Genomic DNA, 23,731 nt, shown 5'->3' on the forward strand with positions numbered 1-23,731 from the left:
CATTGAATCGGTGATGAGATCCAACCATCTCATCCTCTGTCGTCCCCTTCTCCACCCGCCTTCAATCTTTCCCAGCATCAGGGTCTTTTCCAGTGAGTCAGCTTTTCACATCAGGTGGCCAAAGTATTAGTACTTCAGCATCAGCATCAGTTCTTCCAATGAATATTCAGGACTGATTTCCTTTAGGATGGACTGGTTGGATCTCCTTGCAGTCCAAGGGACTCTCAAGAGTCTTCTCCAACACCACAGTTCAAAAGCATCAATTCTTCAGCACTCAGCCTTCTTTACGGTTCAACAATTACATCTGTACATGAGTACTGGAAAAACCATAGCTTTGACTATATGGACATCTGTCAGCAAAGTGATGTCTCTGCTTTTAAATATGCTGTCTAGGTTTGTCATAGCTTTTCTTCCAAGGAGCAAGTGTCTTTTAATTGCATGGCTGTAGTCACCATCAGCAGTGATTTTGGAGCCCCCCAAAATAAAATCTCTCACTGTTTCCATTGTTTCCCCAACTATTTGCCATGAAGTGATGGGACTGGATGCCATGATCTTAGTTTTTTGTATGTTGAGTTTTAAGCCAACTTTTTCACTCTCCTCTTTCACCTTCATCAAGAGGCTCTTTAGTTCCTCTTCACTTTCTGCCACGAGAGTGGTGTCCTCTACATATCTGAGGTGATTGATATTTCTCCTGGCAATCTTGATTCCAGCTTGAGCTTCATCCAACCCGGCATTTCATGTGATGTACTCTGTATACAAGTAAAATAAGCAGGGTGGCAATGACAATATACAGCCTTGACGAACTCCTTTCCCAATTTTGAACCATTGGTCCATCCTTCCACCATCCATAAGTCAGTCAGTTCAGTTGCTCAGTCCACAAACTGCAGCACACCAGGCCTCCCTGTCCATCACCAACTCCCGAAGTTCACCCAAACCCATGTCCATTGAGTTGGTGATGCCATCTCATCCTCTGTTGTCCACTTCTCCTCTTGCCCTCAATCTTTCCCACCATCAGGGTTTTTTCAAATGAGTCAGCTCTTCGCATGAGGTGGCCAAAATATTGGAGTTTCAGCTTCAGCATCAGTCCTTCTAATGAATATTCAGGACTGATTTCCTTTAGGATGGACTGGTTGGATCTCCTTGCAGTCTAAGGAACTCTCAAGAGTCTCCTCCAACACCACAGTTCAACATCGTCCATTAAGGAAATGCAAATTAAAATGACAATGAAATGTCATTTCACACCCATGAGAATGGCTTTAATAAATCAGACCGACATTAACAAGTGGTGGCAAGATGTGGACAAATAAGACCCCTCTGATGTTGCCAGTGACAGTGTAAGGTAGTTCAGGCATTTTGAAAAGGAGAGCTTCCACGTGGAGAAGCCAGGATGCTTCTACATACTGCTGTGTCTCAAGCTCCATAAGGACAGAAGTGTCTTTGTTTGGTAACCCACCTGTGTATCTCTTCACCAGGTTGCTGACTGATATGTAATAAACTGGTCATCTTGTGAGTAAATGGATTTTCCTGAGTTCTGTGAGCTGTCTAGCAAATTAACCGAACCCAATGAGAGGGCTGTGGACATGAATTGGAGCAAACTGCAGGAGACAGTGAAGGACAGGGGAGCCTGGCGTGCTGCCATTCATGGGGTCGCAAAAAGTTGGACACAGCTGAGCAGCAAACAACAAGAAAGGACAGGGTGGTATAAACCTCTTTCTGCAGCCAGTCGGTCACAAATACACGTAAAACCCGGGTTTGCCACTGGCATCTGAAAAGGAGAGCAGTCTCCTGGGACTGAACCTTTACCCTGAAATTTGATTCTCTCTCCAGGTATGCAGTGTCAGAATTGAACGGAATTCATGGACACCAGAGCTGCCTGTGCGAAGATCGGTTCCTCCCCTCATTGAAAACAGCGTCTCAACACCAAGTCTGTGGGAAAGGAAGGATGGTAGTGTGACATACTAGGGGAGCGAGATATACACACATCCACCAGACACACCTGTGGAGAGCAGAAGGGGTCTGCCAGGTCCTTTGGGCCCCATTTGTGGCATGAACAGTAACTGGGAGAAAGCGTGTTTCCCCTTTGTGGACAGTCCTACAACTGGGATAAAGAGAGACACAACCAACAGGCCCTTTGTGGGCCATCCTCCAAACAGAAGGGCCAGAACGGCTCAGGGACACCAGTGCTATGAAGAGTAGATGCCAAGATAGCCAGGCCACATTCTGTCCAGGTTGCCATCTGAGAAAGTATCATACTTCGCCGTTGCCAAGAGTCTAATAGTATAAATTACATGGAAGGCAAGGGTCCAGTGTAGGACTTAATAAATCTAGACCTGCATGAGGTCAGGCCCCTCCCACGTTACCCACAGAGGCAGTTGCATAAGCCCCTAAAAATATAAAAGGGGCTTAAAATTTTAAATTTCAACCCAGGAGAAAGGAAAAGACTGAACAGGGGGAAACACCGTGAATGTAATCAAGCTTCAAAACTAAGGGACCGAAAAGAACAGAATTTATTCTTACTCAGACATGTCCAAGTTTTCTGGCTCGAGCAAAATGAGAACTTTGAGGCAAAAATCAAATTATACAGAAGAGAAAGGAAATGGCATTAGAAAAGCTCCTAGAGCAAGGACGCTACCCTCCACGGAGCTCCCCAGATTTGGCCTTCTGGAGGAGGCGGCGGAAGAGCGACCCGCAGCTGGCGCGAGGATGCGCGTGCGGCCCTGGGGCCGGCGTGGCCTCCTCCCACGTCGAGGGCTGCAGCCGCCGCCGGGGAGAGCTAGCTGCGGGGTGAGCGCGTCAGTGCCTGCAAGGGGGCCTAACGAGGAGGCCTGGGAACTCATTATTTGCTTGTTTTAATAATTTACAGACCAGGAACAAAGGTTTACTTCTACAAACAGTGATTTTCAACTGAGAGAGCTTTCAGCAGTCTTTCCCCTGAACTTTGGATTCTGGTTAAATTACTGTCCAGATTTTTTTCAGACTCATATGGACAGAGAAATCGTATTTCAGTGCATTATTTTTCCTTTCTTGAATTTGGTTAAAAACTGGAAAAGATCTTCTGTTTTGTTTCTCTCGTTTGTATGCCAAGTGGCCCTTCTTGTCTAAGGAGATGGCTTAAGCTTGCTTTTTGTATGTCTTACTCAACATTAGGCTGTTTTTAATTTTTATCCTGTTCAGTTTAAAACACTTACAACATACCAAATTACATTATTTAATCCTATCTTATTTCTCAGACACTGACTGAACTATATTTTGCAAGTTGGTATAATATTAAAACACACAGTGTTTTTATACGTATGAGTAGAAAAATATTGGTAAGTAAACAAATATGATTATGGATTTGTGATCTCATATTTCAAAATGATCAAAAATCATTTGATCATTTTGGCTTGAATCAAAAATCTCCAACTGTGACAAAATGGCATGTACTTCAAACAGGGATTATATTTTTTATAGAAAAAAAATGGGGGGAAATTATTTGAAACGGAAAATCTCAAAACCTTTTCCATTGCTGATTATGTTGTATAACATGTTAACATGCTGGCAAATTCCCCACAAAATGCATAAGGACAAAATATCTACCACAAAGGTGCATAAATACTTAGAAAAACGTCTATATTCTTTTTTTTTTTAGATTTTTTTTTACTTGTTTTTGGCTGTGCTGGGTCTTCGTTGCTGCACACAGGCGTTCTCTAGTTGAGGTGAGCAGGGGCTACTCTTCATTGCCCAGCACAGTCTTCTCATTGTAGGGCCTTTTCTTGTGGAGCATGGGCTCTAGGTGCCCAGGCTTCAGTAGTTGCAGCACATGGGCTCAGTAATTGCAACTCTCCGGCTCTAGAGCGCAGGCTCAGCAGTTGTAGCATGGGAACTTAGCTGCTCTGTGGCATGTGGGATTTTCTTGGACCAGGGATGGGACCTGTGTAGCCTGCTTTGGCAGGCAGATTCTCAATGAAGGTGAAAGAGGAGAGTGAAAAGGCCGTCTTAAAACTCAACATTCAAAAAACAAAGATCATGGCATCCAGGCCCATCACTTTATGGCAAATAGATGGGGAAACAATGGAAACAGTGACAGACTTTCTTTTCTTGGGCTCCAAAATCACTGCAGATGCTGACTGCAGCCATGCAATTAAAAGGCGCTTGTTCCTTGGAAGGTAAGCTATGACAAACCTAGACAGCATATTAAAAAGCAGAGACTTCACTTTGCTGACAAAGGTCTGTATAGTCAAAGCTATGGTTTTTCCAGTGGTCATCTACGATGTGAGTGTTGGACCATAAAGAATACTGAGCGCCAAAGAACTGATGCTTTCGAACTGTGGTGCTGGAGAAGATTCTTGAGAGTCCCTTGGGCAGCAGGGAGAGCAAACCATTCAATCCAAAAGGAAATCAGTCCTGAATAGTCATTGGAAGGACTGATGTTGAAGCTGAAACTCCAATACTCTGGCCACCTGATGTGAAGAGCCAATTCATTGGAAAAGATCCTGGTGTTGGGAAAGATAGAGGGCAGGAGGAGAAAGGGGTGACAGAGGATGAGATGATTGGATCACATCACCAATTCAATGGACATGAGTTTGAGCAAACTCCAGGAGACAGTGAAGGACAGGGAAGCCTAGCATGATGCAGTCCACAGGGTTACAAAAAGTCAAACACAACTGACAGAACAACAACAGAGACAACTAGGAAAGTTCAGAAAAATGTTTCTTTACGAGGAATACAGGAAAGATTCTTTTTAAGGAGAGAAGATTAAATAGAGAAAATCATTGCGAGAGGAAGGAAATAATTGGAAACAAAGAGAGAAAGAAGGAAGGAAAAGAGAAAGAAGAGAGATCTAATTTATTCTCTGCTATTAATTACATTGTACATGCAAATGTCAGGAGTTCTTCCAAAGTAAAAGTGTTTATATTGATTTATGATAATGCTTTGAGAGGAATGGCCGATATATAAAAACCACTGTTTACAAGACAATATAATTTGCTCAGTTCATGGGAGGTGGTACTTACAATTAGGCTTATGAAGAGAAAATGATAAATGTAAAGGAGAAATGCCAAAATAGTAAATGCACTTTTTAATTTTGAAATTGGTCTTGAAATCTTTCATTGTATTGAAAAAAATAGGACAATGTCCAGTTTTTACTTCAATATTGTCATCAGTCCTCTCAGTTCTGGCATGACCATCTTTGGTGTAACCATATTTTATTGTATCAGTTAGGACTGCATGTAAATAAGTTACAGGAAATTGAAATAGCTTTCAAAAATATAGTCATCTTTTTTACTTGCCTCGGAGGAAGGCTGAAGTAGAAATTGGTCCAGTGACTTACACCTTCCAATGTCCCTAAAATTTACTAGATAGATGGCTGCTAGAACTCAGGCTTAGCACCAGCAACCAAGGCAAGAGGAAGACAAACTCGCAGTGCTGCCTCACAAGTTTCTTTTACCAGAAAATCAAGAAAATTCAAGGAAATTCTCCAGTTCAAGGGGCAGGAAGAACCATTGGGTCAGCCAACCAACAGTGTCAGCAGTAGTTTGCAAAAGCTGTTTTTATTTCTTTGAACTAAGACTGATTATGAAATCAAGTTCAAGTGCTCCATAATAAGTTGCAAGGAATTTATTTCAAAAGAACGGAATATTCTAGGAACTAGGTTAATCTTTCGTTTCCTACTTTGCACCCAAAATGCCAATATTGCCCCATGTTGCATACCTTTCTATGAGAACTCCCTTTGCCCCAGCATCTGTGTCTGCCGGGGAAGGCCGCTGGCCCAAAGGCACCAGCACACACAAGGTTCTTAGGACCTGATCAGAAAGGTGAGCTAGACCAGTAAGATTCCTCAGTTAAGAAATGAAAACTGAGAAACAGAGGCAGAATCTGTGGCGGTTGTGAACATGCAAGTGTTCCATGAAGTTGAACTGGACCCACGGAAAGCGATATTCAGGCACAGGAAAAGTTTTGACAGCAGAAGTTTATTAAAGTACATGATGAGTGCCATGAAAGTGTAGTTTAAATTTTTTTCCTGCATGATTCAAGAATCAGTCAATTAAAAAAAAAAAAAACAGCAAGCCTAATGTATACCTACAACTGATGCACGTTGATATATTGCAGAAACCAACACAATATTCTCAAGCAATTATTGTCTAATTAAAAATAAACAGATTTAAATAAAAAATAAAAGCACCTGAATGTGAAAAAAATACAGCAGCCCTAGTGAGCTGTGCACTTTAAAAAGAGAATGCACATTTCAAGAAATATCTATTCATTTTATAAATACGGAAAATAAAATGCTATTTATTCCATTCTCTGAATAAATGTTGACTTGTAATCATGAAGCAGAAAAGTAAACAGTGTTAAATCTCAGTTAACTCACCCAGAAAATTAAATCCAGTCCTTTAAAAAAATTTTTAATTTATTTTTTTTGTGGTCTTCTTTGCTGCACACAGGCTTTCTCCAGTTGCAGAGATCAGGGGGCTCCTGTCTAGTTGCGCTACATGGGCTTCTCACTGAGGGGGTTTTTCTTGTACAGCACAGGCTCCAGGGCAGGTGGGCCCCAGTCATTGCAGCACACGGGCTCAGCTGCCCCATCACATGTGGAATCTTCCCAGATGAGGCAATTGAACTCGTCTCCTGGATCGGCAGGCAAACTCTCAACCACTGAACCACCAGCAGAGTCCAGCCCTTAGGTGATAAACGGCGGTATGAGACATAGCCTCCCGCTGCTTCGGGGGTTTCTCTGGGAGTCAGCTCTATGGCTGAAGGTAGCAAGACCCAAATCAAGAACTACCAGACTGATGCTTTGACGGCACCTTACCCAACAAGAAGCAGACCTGGAACTGGGAACAGAGCTCCCCGGACCTGCACTCCTGTGAGAGGCAGGGACAGCTAGTGGGAGTACCACCACAGGGCGAGAAGGGCACCGTGTGTGCGAGCCCTCCTGCACCACAGCTTGACTCTCAGCCTGAGACACTGCGTCCTGGGGAGACCCAGAGTGGCTCCACCCCCTCCTCCGCCCCCCATCCTTCTCCCAGGGTGGCAAGGGGGCACCTGGGTACACGGTGATCCCACCCCGGGATCCTGAGTCATGGCTTACCTAAGAATAAAGATTCACTGGAAAACTGGAAGGAGCATATTAAAAAGTAACATATACACACCACTACATGTAAAATAAATGACCGTGGCTGCACAGCACAAAGAATTATACTCAATATTTTGAACCAACCTGTATGGGAAAAATGTCCCAATCACTTTGCTGTACACCTAAAACTAACACAACCTTGTAAATCAACCGTCAGTTCAGTCACTCAGTCGTGTCCGACTCTCGCAACCCCATGAATCACAGCACGCCAGGCCTCCCTGTCCATCACCAAGGCCTGGAGTTCACTCAAACTCATGTCCATCGAGTTGGTGATGCCATCCAGCCATCTCATTCTCTGTCGTCCCCTTCTCCTCCTGCCCCCAATCCTTCCCAGCATCAGAGTCTTTTCCAGTGAGCAACTCTTCGCATGAGGTGGCTATACTTCAATAGAAATAAATTTTTAAAAAACAATATTAAAAGATTATTACTTAGTATTTCACGTGACTATATGTTCTACCCGATAGTGCTTTAGAAGTCTCTTTACAGAAAAGAGCACTGAAAGGTCTATCTTTTTCTGGACCAAAGTAGCAGATTTTTTAAAATTGGAGAATAATGCCAAAATTCCACTCACTGAGTACTTTAAATGTTTATCTTCTAGGATTTTTTTTTTTAATTTTTGATGTTTCACAATAGTTCCACATGACTACCATCTAGAAAATATCTCAGCATAGCAATCATTTTTCTTATTCCCTGCTAACTTCACATATAGGTGTTAGAACAGTTCTCAAATGAAAAGTTCATAAAATAGATTTGGAAATGTTGGATGGAACCTATCTTCCAGGTCTAATGAAGTGAGCAAAGCCGCCAGACTGTTTGAGACAAGTAAATTTCAGATAAGTCAAATAAAACAAGTTAATCAACAACATCAGATATTCTCCATTTGTCTATAGAAGAATCCTTGGGCGTCTGTGGCTGTTTTGTTTCTGGCTGAATATTCTGATGAAGTCAGGATGTGGCCACGGAGGCCCATTCCCTATCTTGGAGGTATCTGATGGAAAGACTAGTTCCACTGAACTCAGGGAAACCCAAGGGCCTCCCAGGGCTGGTGCTAGCACCACATCTGAGATTATTTAGATCTCTGTCATTCATGTTCGAAAAAGTCAGCAGTTTGCTCTTGCTTCTGGTGACAGGCAGAGGCAAAATAGCCTTTATGGCTGAGTGTCTGCAGCCAGGAAAGGTCACACGCACAAACTAGGAAGCTATTTTTGATAACTTGGACTTAGAAAGACCAGCCTAGTGCTCTGTGAGCTATTTAAAACCTGCTCTGGATTCTCGGGCAACACCAGATCCTCTGATTACATGTTTACAAGCCAGTCCTTAAAGATTCATAGAGCTCTCCACCCCATAGCAGGACACCTAAAGTTATTCACTTCAAAGTGAAATCTAGATACTAGCGGAATAATCTCCATAAACACCTGTGCATGCAGATGACTACAATTAGCCCCATTTTAGAAATCAGCCAATAAACTCTTTGTCTAGTATCATCAGGAAATTCCACAGTAAATTTGGATCTAAATTATTCACTTTTCCAACTTAGTTACAGCTCTTAGGATAAACCTGATGTACTAGAAATAAGGCTTCCCAGGTGACTCAGTGGTAAAGAATCCCCCTGCCAATGGAGGAGATGCAGGTTCGACCGCTGGGTCAGGAAGTTCCCCTGGAGAAGAAAATGATAATTCACTCCAGTTTTCTTGCCTGGGAAATCCCATGGACTGAGGAGGCTGCTGGGCTACAGTCCTTGGGATAGCAAAGAATTGAACCGAACTTAGTGATAAACAACAACAAAACCAGAAATAAAGTATTTGGAGTATAAGATACATTTTGAAGAGCATGAGAAGACTGATTAAATTATCCACCCCAGAACCAGACTGGCTATGTATGACCTTTGGTTGTTTGCTAAGCTTCCTTACCTTAGTTTCCCCATTTTTCAAATGGAGCTGATACTAATAAGCACCCCAAAGATTTTCTGTGGGAACAGAATAAGTTTAATATTTGTAAAATGATGAGAACAACTCCCTGGAACATTGTGAGTATATCAGGAGTATTAGCCAACAGTAGTGCAAAGTAAGAGAGTTTATTTTCCATAAAGACTTATTTCTCATCACCAAGCAAGGAGATCCAACCAGTCCATCCTAAAGGAAATCAGTCCTGAATATTTATCAGAAGGACTGATGCTGAAGCTGAAACTCCAGTACTTTGGCCGCCTGATGAGAAGGACTGACTCATTGGAAAAGACCCTGATGCTGGGAAAGATTGAAGGCTGGAAGAGAAGGAGACAACAGAGGATGAGATGGTTGGATGGCATCACTGACTCGATGGGCATGAGTTTGAGCAAGCTCTGGGAGTTGATGACGGACAGGGAGGCCTGGTGTGCTGCAGTCCATGGGGTCGCAAAGAGTCAGACACGACTGAGTGACTGAACTGAACTCATCACCAAAAGTGATGCAGTTGCACCTCTGAACAAAGAAAACCGGCACCGCCTTTCTGTGACACTCCTGATCTGTTTCTTCTGTCTTGCTCTGGGATCAAGAATCCCTACCGTTTGTGAAACAGTGGGTGTGGAGATTTGTAACAACAAATATTGATTGTGCAAAAGTCTATAAATAACTTATTTCTCTGTAGTTGAAATTAATTTTATTTTCAAATGCTAATTTGTGGTAGAAAATTCGTTCAAGGTAAAACTTAGTCATTTTCAGTTTAAACTTTAGCCTCTCAAGACTGTCCCATCTTTCTCATCACCTTTATGGCCTTTCTCAAGCAGTAAAGTTCCTGAAAAGCTGTCAGTTCCCGAGAGAGTCATCTTGGGCTTGCGGAAGGGGAAGGCTGTGCTGACCTGTCTCAGGTAAGACTGCACTGAGGCCTGAGCGACTTGATCTTGGGCATCACTCTCTGTCTCCAGCACTTCTCACATGTGTCCTCAGCTGGCGTAACCTGGAGTCTGGTCGCTTTGACGTGGGCGGTCCACTCCGCAGACTCTAGTATAGCGTTCTATCACCCTAGTCCTGGGCTCCCCTCTCAGATCTTAATTCTCAACCAAAAATATTTGTTGGGGGAAAAATAGATCACCTCATGCTCTCTTTGTACAAACCTGCTATACCACTGTTTCTCTGGAAGCTTTTTTTTTCTTTTTTGGTGCTAGATTGTATAAGTCACCCTTTGCTGCCTAACATATTATCCCAACACTTAGTGGTTTAAAACAAAAAAATGCGTATTATCTCAGTTTCCACTGGTCAGAAATTCAGGAGCAACCGATGGGTGGTGAGTGGTTGTTACCTGGGGTCTCTCCTGAAGCTGCGGTCAAGATGTTGAAACAAGCAGGACCCTGTAGGTCTCCCAGGTACAAATCCCTCCTATGTCCTTTATTTCTTGTTTGTAGGAAACAGACTTCATTCAACCTCCTTGGCCTTCCCTGAGTTCCAAAGAGCAGATTCAGCCTTTAATCAGGGATGGGAGGGAATGAACACAGAAGTAAGGTGAAGATACAATAGTGCAGCCTTGGACATGGACGCATCCTAAATGTCCGTAGACAGATGAATGGATAAAGAAGATGAGATACATATATACAGTGGAATACTAGTCAGCCATAAAAAGAATGAGATGTCAGTGGAATACTACTCAGCCATAAAAAGAATGAGATGTTGACATTTGACGCAACTTGAATGAACCTAGAGGTCATCATACTAAGTGCAGTGAGTCAGAAAGATAAAAATAAATACCATACGCTGTCACTGGTGTGTGGAATTTAAAATGTGACACAAAGAACCTGTCTATGAAACAAAAACAGAATCATGGGTGTAGGGTACGGACTGGTGGTTGCCAAGGGAGATGGGGGTAGGAGATGGATGGAGCAGGAGGTTGGGGTTAAAAGATATAACATTTTATATATAGACTGGATGAACAAGATCCTATTGTATAGCACAGAAAACTATATTCAATATCCTATGATAAACCACAATGGAAAAGAATATTTTAAAAAAGAATGTATATGTATGTATAACTGAATCACTCTGCTGTACAGCATAAATTAACACAGCATTGTAAATCAACTATACCTCAACTTTGGGGCAGCCTTGGGTCGGGATCCTGATTCCTCCTTAATGAATGTACATAACAGTATCTTCTGCAGAACAAACGGCCCTTCCCAGACAGAGGATGGCAACTTCAGGCTGAGCCCAAGACTCCGGGAGTACAGCCCTATCCATCCACCATCAACCAATCAGAAGAAAGTCACATACCCTGCAACTCTCAGTCCAAATTTTGCCTATAAAAACTTCTCCCCCCAAACCATCAAGGAGTTCAGGGGTTTTGAGCACGGGCCACCTGTTTTCCTTGCTTGCTGCTGCAATAAGACTTTCCCTGGTCCAGACTCCAATGTCTCGGTTTATCTGGCCTCACTGTGCATCGAGCACACAAATCTTTGTTCGGTAACAATGTCAGCAGGGCTGCAGTTACCGGAAGGCTCAGCTGGGGCTAGAGGAGGTCTGCTTCCAAAGTCACTCATGTTGCTGTGGGCAGGAGATCCCAGTTCTTCACCATCTGGGCATCTCAGGAGAGAGTCTGAAGACACCCCAGGACATGGCAGCTAGCCATGGAGAGGAGGTCATGGTAGACCATCCTGGAGGCCGACTCTACATGAACATTCTGTCAGGTTTCTCTTCTCCCAGAATTCTGCATGGGGTACAAGGAGCCAGTCATTCTTTCTGAGCCCCAAACTCACCAGAGACGGTGCAGGCTCGGGAGTTTACCATCTGGCTTCTAATTCTGTTCCAACACTTTTTAAGTGTGTGACCTTGGGAATTTACTTAATATTAGTATTTCTGCATCCAAGTCCTTATGTATGAAACGGAGCTAATAATGCCACCTGCAGTGAGGTGCTGTGCTGTGCTGTGCTTAGTCTGTCAGTCAGGTCTGACTCTTTGCGACCCTGTGCACTGTGGCCCGCCAGGCTCCTCTGTCCATGGGGATTCTCCAGGCAAGCATACTGGAGTGGGTTATCATGTCCTCCTCGAGGGGATCGTCCCAACCCAGGGATCGAACCCAGGTCTCTTGCATTGCAGGTGGATTCTTCACTCTCTGAGTCACCAGGGACGTGAGAGGTGGGGAGAATTATAAAAGATAATCCAGGTCAAGCACTTAGGACACTCTGGCATATAGTTATCGTTCGATAAATATTAGCATCATCACTGACATTCATAAAGATTTCATCCAGGGAAGGGGAGAATGAGATAAAGCTCCACATTGTATCTGAGCTCTCAGACTCTTCTTTCTAAATCCTCCCCATATATCTTTCTCATACCAAGGGTTTATTTTTGGATTTTGAGCTTCCATTTTGGTTCTTGTTTTCTAATTTCCTTACCCTGTGACTTAAAACTGCTCTTATCTGTATCCTACAGTCTCAGACTCCATAACGTTGTGGTATACTCTTTAAGCCTACAGCTTTGGTTCTTGATACTTATCAAGATTTTGAAATTCATAGAGCATTTTTCTCTCCTAAGCACCTGGTCTTGGAAGCTTTGATGCCCTGTTTTAAAAACTCAAAGCCACTAACAAAAACAATGGCAGTTGCTCACTAAGAGCCAGGCCCTAATGGAGATGCTTCATACATTAACTCATTTAATCACTGCAACAACTGCTTGGCATCGATATTATTATTACCCCATTTTACAGATGAAACAGGCACATAGAGAGTCAGTGGGCAAGTCCAGAGAAAAGAAATAGCAGAGCTGATCTTTGTCCTTTGAACCAAGGCAACCTCAACCCCCCACACCCCCACTTCCCAGCCACCGCCTTCCCCACGCTGGAGTCTGTTCCTGCCCACTGCCTGGCATAACCTGCCAAGAATGTGCTCTTGCCATTCACTTGTTCTTTTACATTCTCCTTTTCCTGTAGCACCTTATCTCAGCCTCAAGGACACTTCTTTTAGTTTTTTATTTTATATCATTTCAGACTTACAAAAAAGTTACAAAAATAACACAAAGAATTCCTTATAACCATCACCCGAATTCTGCAAATGTTAATATTTTCCCATATTTGCCTTACCATCCTCTCTCTGTCTTGTCTATGTGTGGAAATTATGTGTATATAACCATATAAATTTCCTGAGAGTAAGTTGCAGACATAAAACCTCTTTGCCCTTAACTATTTCAGGATTTGTTTATTAGAAACAAAGATAATCTTTTACATAGTTTAGTACAATTATCAACATCAGGAAATTAACAGTACTAACAGTACCAGCGGTGGAATGCTGGTAAATATTTAACAACAAGCTCTCCAGGTTTTAAAAAAATGGCCCTAGTTTGTCTTATTTGCTACTCCGCACCATATAAATACTCTCTGCTGCTACTGCTGCTGCTAAGTTACTTCAGTCGTGTCTGACTCTGTGCGACCCAATAGACGGCAGCCCACCAGGCTCTGCTGTCCTTGGGATTCTCCAGGCAAGAACACTGGAGTGGGTTGTCATTTCCTTCTCCAATGCAGGAAAATGAAAACTGAAAGTGAAGTCGCTCAGTCGTGTCCAACTCTCAGTGACCCCACGGACTGCAGCCTACCAGGCTCCTCTGACCATCGGATTCTCCAGGCAAGAGTACTGGAGTGGGGTGCCAGTGCCTTCTCCATAAATACTCTCATTATGGCTAATTTCAAGCCAACAACCTGATGTCACTAAATCTGGAGTTGAGAAGATGTCAGCTCTTATGGACCAATACAAGGCAACCTCAGCACATCATTGAAAATAAACATTTAATTACTAAATAGCAATAAAATTTATAGAGCATTAAAGAAAAAAATATAATTATAATAATGAAAATATTTTTCTTCTACTTTATTTACCTGTGTTCCATTGGTGTCCTCCCAGGTACATCTAAAGATAGTCGTCATCAAATGCCAGGTAGAGACGATGAGGCTTAACAATTTTATGTAAAAGACTATCATGTCCTACTTATAAAGCAATGTTTCACATGACTTTATTGGTCGATGTGGCTTCCAAAGCAATTAACAGAAATTTGATATCTAGAATTAAAGAGATGATAATCCTGTGCTATGATTATTCTCACTTGTAATTTAAATAGCTGCTGATAATGTGAATTTGAAGCTGTAAGACTGAACCTGCAAAAATAAGAATAACAGCAACAAACTTTAGGTCACAAGAATCAAATTTTGCCATGTAACTATGGTATTTGAGCAGAAAATCGATGTGAATCTTATTTTGAATTGAATATACACACAATAATATTCTCTAAGGCGTTTGAGACTTTTTTTGAATACACACAGGAAAAAAAGATAATGATCCCAATAGATCAGTCTCCCCCATCCCAACCCAGGAATAAAACATTAGGAAGAAACTACTGATTGGGCAAATGGCATTACTCTCACCTTCAAATTTTTATCAGAGAAAATATTCAGAGAAAACTGAAAAACATCTTTTTTTTTTTCCAATTATTTCCTTTAATTGAGCATAACTTACAAATTCCATAGAGAAAGTACAGGGAAAAGAATATGAGCAATTCTTTTATTTAATGAATCAATCATGAGGATCAATTTTAAAGAGATACACATTATGTGTATAAGACAATGTGGGCCTACAACAGACTAGGCTTGAATTTAGGCACATTTACCTAGCAGTTCACTTCGGAATTAAATGTGTTATAGTGTTTTCACTATTTTTGATTGAGCAGACATTTAATTTTTATTTGGGATTCAAAGCATCCTCGCAAAGCTGTTTCTCATAGCTTCCTGCTCAGGCAGCTCTTTGTCAGCTGCATTAGGTGAAGAAGCCTTTGATAGCAATTACAAATCAGTGATCTTCATCAAAATAAAATGAAATACAAAGAATACTAAAGTAAAACCTATCCCACAGAGAAAATATTATAGGTAGATAACATGGAGATGTGATCATTGGGATCAGAACCAAAATAGATGAACAGTTTAACATGAAAAACCCATAGAGTGGTGTCTGAATATTTCTCTAAAGATAAAACAGAATCTAGGTTAAGGACCCATGAAGCAGGCTGAGCTATCTTGGAAGGTGTAAAATAAAACTGAAAGGAAAGAGACGATTTTGGAGGGTGTCATTGTCAGGATTTTGCTTTGATGGTAGGAGCACGCCTTAGTGATCATACTCCACGTGTGTGACGGGGTTGCAATCATTTGCTGCCTGGCCAGCATGTGTTTATGGAGATTTTCTTTAGGGAAACACAAGTAAACAAATCCCAAACTAGAAAAAGTTCATGTTATAAATCCACAAAACATCATCTAGCTGTGTTTTGGTCAGAGGGTAGTAGGTTATTTGGTGTGATTTAAGAGGCAGGAGGGAATGGGGAGAGTGGAGTGAAGCAAAAGTCACTCAGTCGTGTCCAACTCTTTGTGACCCCATGGACTGTACAGTCCATTGAATTCTTCAGGCCAGAATACTGCAGTGGGTAGCCCTTCCCTCCTCCAGGGGATCTTCCTAACCCAGGGATCGCACCCAGGTCTCCTACATTGCAGGCAGATTCTTTACCATCTAAGCCACAAGGGAAGCCCAGAACTGGTATGTTGACCAACAATTCCCTCAGCCTTATTCTGTTTGCTATTGAGTCATTATGCATTCAGGATTTTCTCTTAAAAACTAGTGTGAAGGGTCAACCATTTGCCTAATGGCTTTTAGGATAGTCAAAAACTGAGATTAATGGAGAAATAAGAATGCGCAGAAGATAACTAACTAGGACACACAGACAAATATTCATCAATTCTCCCGCACACCTGAGGCTAACCCTTTGCCACTTAAGATGCACGTGTATGTCAGGGTATAATCACAATCATAAAAACTCATCTTACTGAATGTTTACTATGAGCCAGACACTGTGCTCAGTACTTTGTTGTCATTATTTATTCGTTTATTTTTTCAATTATTAGGGTCAAACACTATTTTTGATACATGGGTTTTAGCGATGAAAAAAATCAGATAATATTCCTGTTTTCACACAGTGTACGTATTAGTGATAAACAAATGTCAATAGGTCAAATGGCTATGTTGAAAAATAAAGTAGGGAAAGATGGTTAGAATTGATGCTTTTGAACTGTCATGTTGGAGACGACTCTTGAGAGTCCCTTGGATTGCAAGGAGAGCCAACCAGTCCATCTTAAAGGAAATCGGTCCTGAATATTCATTGGAAGGACTGATGCTGAAGTTGAAACTCCAATACTTTGGCCACCTGATGCCAAGAGCTGACTCATTAGAACAGACCCCAATGCTGGGAAAGATAGAAGGCGGGAGGAGAAGGGGGTGACAGAGGTTGAGATTGTTGGATGGCATCACTGACTTGATGGACATGAGTTTGTGTAAGCTCTGGGAGTTGGTGATGGACAGGGAGGCCTGGCGTGCTGCAGTCCATGGGGTTGCAAAGAGTCAGACACGACTGAGCGACTGAACGGAACTGAACTAGAACTTTTAAAGAAGGGTAAATCATGGTGCAGTGTCCACGGCCAGTAATAAAAATTTTCCCAGTGCTAGCTGTAGGGTGCCTAGCTCTTTTCGCTTGTCCCTACATGGTCCTTACCATGCTGTACTTACAGTTCTCTATTTTCTAACTCTTCCATTGGGCTGTGAACTGCTTGATGACAGGAACAATCATTCATTTTTATATCCACAATATCTAGCACAATCCCAAGACCACAGCTGGTGGCCAATAAATAATTTCTGGATAAACAGATTAGCAATTAAGTTAGAATTTAAGAGAAACCTTTTGAAGAAGGTAACTGAAGTGGCCTTCATTCCAGGCATTCTTTTCTGCCTTCCAACATATTCTCAGTGCAAGATTCCATGGACAGAGGAGCCTGGTAGGTTAGAGTCCATGGGGTCACAAAAGAGTTGGACATGACTTAGTGACTAAAAAAAATAGTTCATGAATGATCCAGTAATGGTTTGTATGCATGACTAGCTACAGAACTGCTCTTCAGAAGCAGAGTTAGGCTATAGGATACAGAGTGTCCCTGGGCGTATCCATTCTGTAAGGTGTTCTAAGGACTTTAGTAGCTCCAGATTGTCTTTGATGGCATCAACATATTGTCCACTCATAAAATAATAAGAATGATGGAATTGCAGCATGATGAAATTACAATGACATCACATGGTTCAACAATTTAATAGCTTCCCTGAGTTCACTTTTTAAAAGCTTATAATTATTTTTGTTCTCTTTCTAATGCCAATATACCAAAAGTCACTTAGATTTTCTTCTTAAGAACAGTTCTATCAGATTTACTGTTCATGTCCAATAATGATATTAATGATGGCTGCTCCTGGACACCCTTATTTCTATACATTGCCCTTCTACACTTTTCTACAAGACCCTTGCCTATAAAGAACCTGAAGCAAAACAAAGCTACTCTGAAACTGTCTATTCACATCAAGTAATTGAAACAAAAACCAATCAAACCAGTCAAAAAACCACTAAACCAAACAGTGAGATAGCTGTCATCTAATATTGTTTTCTTAACAAAAGAAAAAACAAGAGGGAAAAAAATCCACAAGATGCTGAAGCAAAATTGGATGATTCAGTGTGATAAGCCTCCAAACCCCCTCTATTCTGAACCACTTCTAATTCACCTTGTTGGTGAAGGAGGGATTCTTCACCCTAAGTAGTTAGATATCTGAACACATGACCCCCAAACCTGGACAGATGAGCACGACAGCAGTTTATAAGTCACAGAACTCACACCTGCGGGTCAGAGGACACTGCCCACCGTGCAGGGCCATGTAAGGATGGCACTCAGGAGCAGAGGGAACCAACAGAGACCGTGGGAGCCAGGCTTTGCAGGAGTAAGTGGGTCACCCCTGGAGGACGTGATCGCTTGTTTGAATAATTCCCAGGGCAGTACAGAGGTAAACCCAGTAGATTAAGGACTAAGTACAGCAGGTCCAGCGAAAGAGGTGCTCGGCAGGCGAGGAGCCTCTCCTTTAGCGTGGTGGGCATGTCTTGCAAGAGCGGGGTGGGAGGATATCACGGCAGCACTAGAAATCGAATGTCCTCACCCCTTTCTACTGTTGAGTAAACAAATCCCTCAGAATTCTAACACTCCAATATTTAGCCTTTAAAATAAAAACTAAGTGAGCCATCTTATTTTTGTCATAGACATGCGTGATGGGAAAAGCTGGTTCCACGGCAGAAACTAGCCTTGAGTTTGATTCACGGTGAGTCACACTGAATTGGAGAACTTATCTGAGGCTTGATGGTACTTAACTGTTTACAGTTATTTTTTGAGACCAAAGCAGGGTGTGAACCTGCAGCAGAAACGTTGTTATGTGTTCACTAAATCCGTCCAATGTTTCTGCTGAGCACACATTTTCTCTGCATCTCCAAGCCACTTTTCAACGACGTGTGGCCATGAAACTAAGTTTTGGCCAATGGAATGAGGGCAAAGTCTAAAAATGATACTGTCAGACCCATGTGAGAGTATTTGTTTTCTCTTTCCTTTCCATTGATGACCCTGGGAGCCACGTGTTGAAGATGACAACCTCACAAGATGGAGGCTTTTAGCCCCTGAATGACTAGATGACAGTGGTCTTCTCCCCCCACAATATCTCATTGGACGAAGACTAAAATAAGTGAACTAAAACTAGCTTTTATTGTGCTAAATCTCCAAGGTTTGAGAATCACTTGTTACAACAGATAGTTTAACCCTCATAGATAACCCCTATACAGAATGTTAAGAAAGCTTCAGAAATGAGAGCAAATACTAGATTGTTACAAATACTAGATATAATTTCTTCTGAGTTATCCCTTTCTCCTATAATGCTTTGTGCTATCGAAAACATCTCTAAATTGTATCACACAAAAGAAAGCCAACTCCTCCAGGCATGGTGTAAAGAAAACCAATAATTAACTATATTAGAACAAAGATAAATTCTGAACTACACTAACCAAGAGTGGGCAAAAATAAATGTGTAGACAACCTACTTTGTTAATTAAAAAGTTTTTAAAAAGTTGAAAAAAAGATAAGAAAAGAACAGAAGGAGAAGAAATGAGAGATTATAAGAATTCAGTTGAGGGACAAAAGAACATCATTACAGATAAGTGAATTAAAAACATAATGGGCAGAGATGAAAGTTGAATTATTAAATAGATTAAAAATTTGAGAAAATCACCAATAAGATCAATCACCAGATAAGAATATGGCAAAGGTGTGCACATTGAAATGATCAATTTCAGATTGGAGCACAGATGGCCACAATTCAATAGAAGCATTCTGAAACCAAAGAACTAAACAAATGTAAGAACAAAAGCCTCCAAAAAATTACTGCCAACAATAATCCTCAAATAATGATTCCAGCAGACTGAACACACATAATCAACACTCATCAAGCCATAACTTGGTAAAATCATGATAGTTTAAAAATAAAGAAAACAAACAGAAGGAAGAAAAAAAGAGGAGAAAAAGAAGGACAGGAAAGGAAAAGTTAAGAAAAGAAGAAATCTCAGGCATCAGGTAGGAAAAATCTCCACTAAAAAGGAGAAAGAATTGAGGCACAGCATGACGCAAAACAAAGCATGGTAGAAAGACACATCCAGGAAACTCCTAAAAGAGAAAAAAACTCATATGACCCAAGGAAATTATACTCATCCAGGATGTGAGAAAATCAAACAGACCTTCCAAACTATTTCAAAGAAACTGAAAGAACATAGGACTCATGGGTTCTTATTAAGAGAAAAAAAAAAGCAGCAAAGCAAAAAAAACCCAAAATCCCAGATTACTAAACTCAGAAATGGACAATACAGGTAAAAGGACTGGGGGTGGAATGAAATTCACCTAAGTGTGAAATAAGTGCTAAGCTATTGTGTTCAAAAACCGGTGGAATACAGTTGACCCTTGAACAACACAGGTTTGAACTGTGAAGGTCTGCTTGTCTATGGATGTTTCTCTCTACTTGTGGATTTTTCCAGTAAATACATATTACAGCACTACACGACTCACAGGTGGTTGGATCTGCAGACGGAAAACCAGGCATACGGAGGACCAATTGTAAAGTTAAGCTGGATTATTTTTGCTTCACCAAGCGACCGGCACCACTTATCTCCAAGCTGTTCAAGAGTCAGCTGTGTATATACAATGGAATATTGTTCAGCCACTTAAAAACAAGGAAAGCCTACCATTTGTGATAACACTGATGAAACTTGAAGACACTCTGCTAACCAAGTCAGAGAGAAGGATAAATACTATACACTCTCACTTACAGGTAGAATCTAATACCAACACACAAAATGAGACAAAAAGACACCAAGGCCGCAGGAGAAGAGATCAGATTTGTGGTTTCCAGAGGCAGAGGTTGGAGGTAGGGGCAGTTAGAGAAAGGTGGTCAAAAGGTATAAACTTTCAGTTTTAAGGTGAATAAGTATTAGTTTTAACATGTATAACATATTAACACTGCTGTGTAAACAGGAAAGTTAAGAGAACAGATCCCAAGAGTTCCCATCACAAGGAGAAATTTTTGTCTTTTGATGGCATCTGTATGAGATGCCTGATGTTAACCAAACCTTCTTGCGGTAATGATTTCGTAACATGTGTAAATCAAATAGCACCAGGTTGTACACTTGAAACTTATACAGTGGCGCATGCCAATAAACCTGGTAAAGCAAAATGAAAAAAAAACTGAAGAGGTAGGAAAAAAATTCAATTTGACCTTAAACTCAAAAACAAAATGAGACAAAACAAATGGAACATAAAAAAAATAGAAGTGACATACAGTTTGACAGAATAAAAGAGAATTCGGCTACCCAGCAGGGGCGCAGGCACCAGAGCGGAGCAGTGGGAGTCAGGAACCCAAGGCTTCAGGCCCCGGCTTGAATTCTAGCTTCACTGATTTCTTAATTAGTGGCCTGGGTAATCGTGAAATTTTCTTTACCTTACTTTTTTTCATGTAAAAAAATGGGACGATACTCTGCCTTGTGGGACTGTTCTAAGCATTCTATGATTTAATGCACTTAAAGTACTTAGAGTGGTGCTTGGTCCTTTGTAATCACTCAATCACTGCTTGCTTTTGTTAGTAATGCCCTCATTTCCCACAGCAGAGACTTTAATCGATGCTATTTAAAGTGGAAATAAGTAATTTTGAAGTATGACTCCAACTTCTTAATGCACTTTGTTATCGCTTAAGCTCAGATAAATCTTTTAGAACGTAATAGCCCATTGAGAGGAATTTTATTCCTGTTAAACATGAATAAATGTAAATATAATATTTTCATTTAGAATATGATCTCATTAAAAAATCACTTTCACCAGTTTATATACCTATGCTTCCATCTGTGCTTACGTACAGGAAAACATCTGGAGTAAAGTTATTTCTAAATAGGGGACTGGCAATGATTTTTTAACTTCTTTAAAAAACTTTTTTAACATTACTTAACTTCGGAGAAGGCAATGGCAAGCCACTCCAGTACTATTGCCTAGAAAATCCCATGGACGGAGGAGCCTGGTAGGCTGCAGTCCGTGGGGTCGCTAAGGGTCGGACACGACTGAGCGACTTCACTTTCACTTTTCACTTTCACACATTGGAGAAGGAAATGGCAACCCACTCCAGTGTTCTTGCCTGGAGAATCCCAGGGACGGGGGAGTCTGGTGGGCTTCCGTCTATGGGGTCACACAGAGTCGGACACGACTGAAGTGACTTAGCAGCAGTAGCAGTAGCAGCAACTTCTTTATATAGATCCTTTGCTACTAAAATAAAATTAATATTACAAGGGAAGAAGAAAAATTGTGTCTTGCACTTGTGGATTGTGTGTCTTTAGGTGTTACATACTTAAGCTATATTTACTGTTGCGATAGCAAAGGATTTTGTACAAACACCATGCTCCTGGCAAAACTAGCTGGGTATAGTCTGTAGATCTGGTTCAGCTCACTACACAATAGAGCCTGCAGGAGGCTTTTTTGTTTTTTTTTTAACTGTATTTGTTTTTATCTTTTAAAAATAATTTTAAACATTCTATATTGTAAAAAGTACTACAAACTCTTGGAACATTTCAAACAAAAAATGTATTGTGAAAAGCAAATTCTATCATTGACAATCCCCTCTCCCCATTTCCATTGCAACACCTTTTTAAAAAAATTTAACTAAACAGTTGATTTGCACTATTGTGTTAGTTTCAGGTGTACAGCTTCAGATATTTTTCCGTGATAGGCTACTACAAGGTACTGAATAATGTTCCCTGTGCCATACAGCAAATCTTTATTATTTATCTGTTTTATTTATAGTGGTGGTATCTTTTAATCCCATACTCTTAATTTATCCCTGCCCTTCCCCTTTCCTGTTTGGGAACCATAAGTTTATTTCCCAAGTCAGTGAGTCTGTTTCTGTTTTGGAAATAAGTTGATTTCTACTGTTCGCTGGACTGCACAGATAAGTGATATCATGTAATATTTGTCTTTTTATCCCTGACTTACTTCACTTAGTATAGTAATGTCTAGGTCCATCCATGTTGCTGCAAATGGCAATATTTCACTGTTTTTTAAGGCTGAGTAATTTCCATTGCATGCATATGTGTGTGTGTGTATATATCCACCATGTCTTCTTTATCCACAACTTATTACATCATTTCAGACATTTCCTAAGCACCTGCAAATGTGCACCCACGCACAGAAAACATAAATCTAGTCATTATTTTTTACATACATAAGGTAAAACTACAAATATTGTTCACTGCCTTTAAGTCAGTTTCCTGGGAAATAGACTTGAAATGCAGATTTGCACGCAGACGGTTAACAGGGGAGTGATCTCAGGAATAAGCCCTGTGGCGGACTAAAGGAAGTACTGAACTGCTATGCTAAGAGCACTGGTACCCAGGTTGCTCTCGGCAACCGCAATGATGCTATACAATTTCATCCTAACTTAACCTATCCCACTCTTGCTACCAGAATTTACTTTAGGAATTAGATCAATATTCAGTTTCTTCAGTGGAGTAATACAGAAACAAACAGGTCAGAGTTCAGAACCTGGGACTGGTATAAAAATCCACGAGAATACTGACCTTCAGTTGTTTCAATCTTCTGTGTATTTCACAGCTTTGAGTGAGTTTTTCAATGCTGACCAAGGCAAGCATGTTGTCCACATATCAGTTATTGCTGCAGTAATGATGCATAACAAACCAAATCAAATTCAATGACTTGTAAAAACAAGGATTTGTTCTCAGGTTTATTACATTTCATAGCACATATTTTAGTTACCATTAAGTTGTGAGCATTGTATCAAGTCATTAAATTTTCCTTTTTAAACATGAGCTGTAGTCATGTATTGATGTGAGAGTTGGACTATAAAGAAAGCTGAGAGCTGAAGAATTGATGCTTTTGAATTGTGGTGTTGGAGAAGACTCTTGAGAGTCCCTTGGACTGCAAGGAGATCCAACCAGTCCATCCTAAAGGAAATCAGTCCTGAATATTCATTGGAAGGACTGATGCTGAAGCTGAAACTCCAATACTTTGGCCACCTGATGCGAATAACTGACTCATTTGAAAAGACTCTGATGCTGGGAAAGATTGAAGGTGGGAGGAGAAGGGACGACAGAGGATGAGATGGTTGGATGGCATCAACGACTCAATGGACATGAGTTTGAGTAAACTCCGAGAGTTGGTGATCGACAGGGAGGCCTG

General features: G+C 41.1%; 1 protein-coding gene across 1 annotated transcript in view; it reads right to left on the reverse strand.

The window, feature by feature from the left end:
* Positions 1 to 23,731, reverse strand: part of SLC7A13 (solute carrier family 7 member 13) — a 116,862-nt gene that overhangs the window by 48,001 nt on the left and 45,130 nt on the right. The window contains 2 exon segments of the mRNA XM_088844645.1: positions 1,997 to 2,098; positions 2,633 to 2,777. Of these exon segments, the coding sequence (XP_088700771.1) occupies positions 1,997 to 2,098; positions 2,633 to 2,777 (247 nt within the window).

The sequence above is a fragment of the Moschus berezovskii genome, chromosome 16 (assembly GCF_049115385.1).
Source record: "Moschus berezovskii isolate FMDL1 chromosome 16, NW_MosBer_1.0, whole genome shotgun sequence".
NCBI classification, from domain to species: domain Eukaryota; kingdom Metazoa; phylum Chordata; class Mammalia; order Artiodactyla; family Moschidae; genus Moschus; species Moschus berezovskii.